We start from the raw sequence: 6,680 nt of genomic DNA, 5'->3' as shown, positions 1-6,680 counted from the left end.
AACCTCCTCTCAGATGAGAGAATTGTCAGGGGTTTTGAAACAAGAAGTGGCTGGCATCCAAACAGAGTCAGCTGAGACCTGAGAGAAATGCCGCTTGCCAAAACTCGGGTAGGGTCCCCGGAGGAGAGAAAGTCATAGTTTCAAGATGGTAGCTCCCCTAACACCTCAGCCAATGTGTGAGATTCCAAACAGTAATGTCAGATTCCTTCCTCCTAGACCCCAGGGCGAAAACTCAGGGCAAAAGGTGCAGGGAACAGGCGGCCACTGTGAAACACCACCCACCAGATGTTCCCCGGCATCAAACAATGAGGAGACAGGGCAGTCTTCCTCCTAGCTAGACATAGCCTCTTCACCAAGTCCCTTCACAAGCCCTGCCCAAGCCTGTCAAATAGCAGATTCAAGGGGAGACCACCCTATTTGATGCTCTGCAGATTGCTCCCAGTCCCCACTCTCAGCAGAGGGCGCTCTGCCTCCAATCAGCCTTTCCGTCCTTCCAATTTTATCTTCAGCTTAAAAATAGCCAAACCACCAACCAGCTGCTAAGGAGCTCACCCGAACCGACTACAGGCCAGCCCTGTGTGTATCAGGGGTTCGCAGTGGCTGTCTTCTCAGAAATAGGCCACCAGGCCTTTCTTCCATCGCACCTCTGGGTGGAGCCAAGCCTCCAACCTTAAGTTAGTAGCCGAGAGTGGTAAATGCTTGAACCACCCAGGTGCAGAGTTTCTCTTCATTGTAAAATAGGTGGAAGGATATGCTTTCGTGCAATTAATGAACATGGGATGGGGGTTTCTGCCAACAATGAAGCACCTGCATGTGCTGTGTTCGATAAACACATGAGCTCATTTTCACCCGGGCACATTCTATGTGGGAAAATATGGGAAATGATTTCTGAGAAATAGGTCTGATTTGACTAATACAAGACAGCTGTCCAACCTCAGTAGAACTGCAAGAAATAGAAAACAGAACCACACCAAAGTAAAGCCATCTGACTACAGAAAACGAGAAGGTTGGATAATACCAAATCCTGGTTGGGATACAGAGTTACAAGAGCCCAAGGCACTACTGGTGCACACTCAAGGAATTCTGCCTGCATAGCTCTGGGACTCAGAGCGCCTCCTTCGAGCTCCATACCCAGGCACACTTGTACAGGTTTTCAGGAAGACATGTCCAAGGATTGAGCAAAGAACTGAGTAAACATACAAGGAAACAGTAAACAAACTCTGACAATGTAGAAATACACAATGAATAACAGTGGGGAAAAATCCCTCACATTGACACACATGCACGCGCATAGATCTTTGCATATGCACACACTCGCAACATTCACTCAAATGGACTCTTAACTCCATCTGCTGTTTTGTAACTTGTTTCACTCAACAGTATAGAAACAAACCCGTTTCTGTTGAGGCAAGTCAGTTATAACGCACAGCGAACCTAGGAGACTGAGCAGAACTGCCTACAGCACTCCCACGGCGGTGACTCGGTTCTCGAAGCAGAGTGCCCCATGGAGCAGCGGATGGGTTTGCGCCACCCAACTTTCAGTTAGCCACTGAGCACTGTACCACTGCACCACCCCGGCTCCTCAACAGTGCTGGATTTTTCAGCACTGCCATCATTTCTAACAGACACGATGTACTCCACCTTAAGGATAGCCCACATTGACTTAACCAATGCTCTACTATTGAATACTTAGGCTTTATTTAAACCTTTCCACGATAGAACAGAATCGCTGTGAATATTAATGTGATGCATACTGGCTTCCTCTGTAGTTACTAAAATCATAAGCAAAAAAAAAGTACAGGAGTGGAAAGTGTGTATATGTTAGAAAGAGAATTGCTTGGTTTAAGGTATGTGTATATATAATTTTTCTGTTATATATATTCTTTCTTTCTAATTTTTACAGTTTTCTTGAATCTAGATTTTTTTTTCTGGCATTGTTGCTCCATCAGAAAGCAGACAAATATATCAGCACCAACATCTTATATACAATGGTGTTAAACTCTTCCTCCTTTCTCTACATTGTCCAACAAGTAAAAGGCAATGAGAAGCCATCTAAGACACAACAATAGCTCTTTACTCCCCAGGGCAAAAAAGTACTCCAAATCAAGTCAAATTCACTGCCATTGAGTTGATGCTGACTCACAGTGATCCTATAGGACAGAGTAGACCTGCCCTCATGGTTTTCAGAGACTATATCTCTGTACGGGAGTAGAAAGCCCTGTGTTTCCCCTGTGGAGCTGCTGATGGCTTTGAACTGTTGACTTTGCAGTTAGCAGCCCAACCAGAAGGTATAAATATGCAAAGAAGAAAGTCAACAACCACCATCTCTGCTGAGACCAGAAGAATTAGATGGTGCCCAGCTACCACCACAGCCAGGAGCCACAATAGTGGACAGAATAGGTGATAAATATGGAGCAGAATTCAGATGCTTTTTTTTTTTTTTTTTAATCCAGGGAAAGTAAAATAATTGAGACTAGCAGGCTGCCTGAGACATTCTTTAAACCTAGAACCAAGCCTGTCCCCTGAGATCACCTTTTAGCAAAATATCAGAGTGGCACACAAAATAAAGGACATTGCCCTAAGATCATGTTCTACTTACAATCAGTGTGAGACCAAAACAGGTCAACACTTACTCAAAAGTAAAGAAGGGGCGGGGACAGGGGCCCTACAACGCTGAAGGGGGAACAAACGGCGCGCACTTACAGAGATGGTTGATGCAGTGTGGTAAATGTAACAGATGTCACAAACGATGTATGTGGAAATTATCCAATGGGTGCCTAGCTTGCCATGTAAATTTTCACCAAAACTCAACTTTTTCCTTAACTGGGAAGAAAAGAAAGGGACACTATAGACAAAGCTCCTACATTGGTTTCCTAGTCACAAAAGACACTGAGAAGCATCAGCAACAAGAAATGCTTTTGAGTTCCACATTCATTTGCTAAAATTACCCTAACGAACTGTCGCCTGTGACAGGCACCGAGGCAGGTGTTGGAGAGACAGAGTGGAAGGCATGGGCCTGCTCTGGAGGGCTCTCCCCTCTTGAGTGTGACAGCTCAGCCACACTCTTGACTCCAAGACGCAAACACGAAAGTTCAAGGGTGCTTTGGAGCCTGGCGGGGCCATGGAAAGTGGTAACTATCTGGCTCCGTAGCTCTGGTGGTGCTGTGGATTAGGCATTGGGCTGCTAACCACAAGGTCAGCGGTTCAAATCCCCCAGCCACTCCATGGGAGAAAAAACGAGGCTGGCAGTTCCTATGAAAAGTCACAGTTTAGGAAACCCTATATAGGATCACTGAGTAGGAATTGGGATTTTTTTTTTTTGGATAGTCTTAGTGAGGTCTTGGGCTGCCCAAATGGTTTTCGTTTGACTACTAAGCTAAAGGGGAACGGTTTGAGCCCCAGCAACACCGCGGAAGGCACACTTGGATTTCTGCTCTGTAGAGATGAAGACTCAGAAAGCTCTAAGGGGCAGTTCTACACTCTGACATATGGGACCATAAGGAATTGGGGCTGACTCTGTCACCACAGGCTTGGGTTGTTGTTTGGGGTTTGTTTGTTTGTTTGTTTGTTTGTTTGTTTAGCGGGATGTTTGTTTTTTTAGTCTTGGTGGTGGCAGGGAGTTCATACAGACGATGAGGGTGAAGCAAAACACTCGGGCTTGAAGCCACACAGTCTCTAGAGAACCCTGGAAGCTCCGCCAGGCTGTCTGAGTGGCCGAGTCCAGGACGGGCCTTGAGAGGGAGGCGGGCCTGGCCTAACGAGTTTCTACTTGGGGGTGTGGCTAGTGGAGAAGGGGTGATAACAGGACAGGGAGTGGAGTAGGGACAGGCTGGAGACAGGAAACCTGCCTAAAGGGAAGTGGGGTGGGGGCGGGGTTCTCTAGTGAGCTGTGGGGTGGGCAGAAGTGACATAGTCTCTGTGAGCCGTGCGTGGCAGGATGACCAGGCTTGGGGATCGCAAGCTGATGTCAATGGAAGAAGCGCAGGTAAAGAGGTCAGGGAGGCGGGGCAGCCGCCTGGCAAACATTCAGAAGCTGGACGTATGAAGACTGAAAAGGTCACAGTGGACACCACTGAACACAACTAAAGGAAGTTGGCCCTACCTTGGCCACAGACCAGTGGAATGTTCTGGAATCTCTCTGGGGCCAGCTTCATCACAGGCAAAGGTCCTCACCAGGACTGTGTATGGTAAAGGTCCTTCCCAGCCGTAATATTCTGTGGGTTCCTATTGCTATGCGAAACCCAGGCAACAGGTGTGCACCGAAAACTCGCCCTCACAAGAACACCTTCTCCAGAAGGGGAGGCTGAGTGTTTCCATAACTGGTCCACTCCCATGAAGTCCTAACCTTCTTTCAACAGTCCACACCCAAGCAAACAGGGGCCTCTAACTCCAGTTCAAACACTCAGCTCTGTCCCCTCACATCTGGCTGCATGCTGCTGTCTTTTCTCCCCGATGGCTGGATAATACAGAGCAGATTCGCAAAATAGCTCAAATACCTTCTTAAAAAGGACATGTCCTTGTGGGCTTGGTGGCCTATTTTGAGCTCACTGTTTCTAACAGGCTTAGCATTCCTCTAGGTCAGCGGTTCTCAACCTGTGGGTCTCGACCCCTTTGGGGGTCAAATGACCCTTTCACCGGAGTCCCCCGATTCATAACAGTAGCAAAATCACAATGATGAAGTAGCAAAGAAAATAATGTTATGGTTGGGCTGGGGCGGGGGAGGGGGGGGTTTCACCACAACATGAGGAACGGTATTAAAGAGCCGGGCATTAGGAAGGTTGAGAACCACTGCTTTAGGTATTGACATCTGCTCCAACTGAACCCCCGGGAACTCGGTAAGGCAAGATGTGGCTGCTAGCTGCCAGTGCCGTGCACAGGGGAGCAAGAAGCATGAACAAACGGGACCTCGCCATCCTCCAAGGTACCCTCTTCTCCGGTTAGGAGAGAAGTCGGGTACTAAGCACAGCAGCCACCATGGCAAGATTGTTCCAAAGGAGACACCAAGTTAGGGCTGGGGGTGGCCAGAGAAGGAAGCAGTCAGGCAACCACTCAGAGAAAGGAGCACAAGAGTTGGGTCTAGGTGACTGAGCGGCCAAACAGACACCAGAGAGCCTAAGGGAAGCAAGTGGTGAGAACGGAGTCTCCCCAGGACTGGCTGGGGGCTGCAAGGACAGTATGTGGGGACTGACAACAGAATGCCACTGAAGTGTGTAAGCAGGAAGAGGGCAGTGTGGGGCTGGGGGTGGGGGCAGGGTGCTGGCAGTAAGGAAGGAGCAATCCAATACTGAGAGAACTCCGAGGTGATCCAGGCAGAGGGCAGTGGGGTTAATGTGAGAACACTCCTTCTCCTTATCGGTTTTCTTAGGAAGAATGGCATTTGATCCTGTGGGCCCACCTCGACTCAAAGTCCCAGCAGCCAACCTCCTACCCTCTCTTTCCCAGGTCTGGTTTCCGCTCCCCCAGGACAGCAGGCCTCTTGCCCCAGACCTGCAAGAGCTGACCAAACACCCAAGCGCCGTGTGCACACTTGGAAGGGAGGGAGCGAGGGTGCGCTGGGAGAAACTGGAGAGTACACACCCAGACTGCCCAGCATCTGTCCAGTCTGGGCAGCAGGGCACCTTGGGTCCATTTCCTGCACAAACAGGATTCCGACAACAGTAGGAAGAGATGGAAGAGATGTCCTACTTGCCTGCCCTGTGCCTCTTGGCCCCACTACTCCAGAAAACCAGGTCATCTTTTGTCGTTTCCCACACACAGCCCCCACCCCACCCCCAGGGACCCACCATTTCTTTGAGCTTGAACAACCTTCCAAAGCTTCTCCCAGGGGCAAACTGCTTTGGCCCAAGGTACCTCGTCCTCCTGCGACTCTTCGCTGAGGGACCTGAACCAGGCCTGTGCTGGAGAAAGTCACTTACGGCCCCCAGTAGCCAAAAGCCACAGCCCTCACCCAGGATGGCCAAGCATTCGGAAGCCCAGTTCCAATCCCCCAACGTTAGAACAGCTTCTTTGGGCAGGGGAATGGAGGAAAGAAACAAGGTGGGTGCAGGGGAGGAAGAGCCGCTGAGAGCAGAGGGTGGGGGAAGAGGCAGGTAAGACGGCAGTCAGAAGAACATGGGTTCAAACCCCAGCTCTACCAGCTGACTGTACCTAAGTCATGGCCCTCACCTATCTGCAAAAAGTTTTCTCCTTGGTGAGAAGGGGATAAAAATCAATCCCGCGCTAAGGTCGGCCGCAGCTGGCAGCGTGGCATTGATGAGACAGACCATTGCACAAGTAGATCGGCCGCAGCTGGCACCGTGGCATTGATGAGCTTATGCACAAGGCGGAGAACAGTCCTAAACTGGGTACCAAGGGGCAATCGAGGCTGCTCGCCCTGCGCCCCCGCCCTCCCAGCACCGAAGGGCGCCCCAGGGCTGGCAGGAGCGCACCCAGACGCCCAGGCCGGGCCGACGGAGCACCTGTGCGCCCGGGTGGGGCGGGCTGGCCATGGCGGCGGGGTGAAGAGGCCGCCGGCTGTGCGCGCGAGCGAGGCGGCAGGGCGCCGAGCACGCACCTGAAGACGCGCAGCAGCAGGCAGGCGATGAGCAGGGCGGTGAACGCGCAGGCCACGATGACCGCCGCCTTCAGGGTGGGCAGGTCGCGCAGCAGGCTGGAGATGCGGGTCACCAGGGCGTCGCCGC

At 50.9% G+C, this 6,680-nt stretch overlaps 1 protein-coding gene across 1 annotated transcript in view; it reads right to left on the bottom strand.

The window, feature by feature from the left end:
- The window catches only part of FAM174B (family with sequence similarity 174 member B), a gene marked incomplete at its 5' end in the record, with an annotated part of 25,449 nt that extends 18,771 nt beyond the window's left edge, over nucleotides 1-6,678 (bottom strand). The window contains one exon of the mRNA XM_004709889.2: nucleotides 6,554-6,678. Coding sequence (XP_004709946.2) covers nucleotides 6,554-6,678 — 125 coding nt within the window. The remainder of the gene's footprint in view (nucleotides 1-6,553) is intronic.
- Between the last annotated feature and the right edge of the window lie 2 nt (nucleotides 6,679-6,680).

This window comes from Echinops telfairi, unplaced genomic scaffold, assembly GCF_000313985.2.
Source record: "Echinops telfairi isolate 266 unplaced genomic scaffold, ASM31398v2 ScPeMD7_7409;HRSCAF=8447, whole genome shotgun sequence".
Taxonomy (NCBI): Eukaryota; Metazoa; Chordata; class Mammalia; order Afrosoricida; family Tenrecidae; genus Echinops; species Echinops telfairi.
Note: the sequence above shows the minus strand (reverse complement) of the source record. Positions and strands in the feature narration are given on the sequence as shown.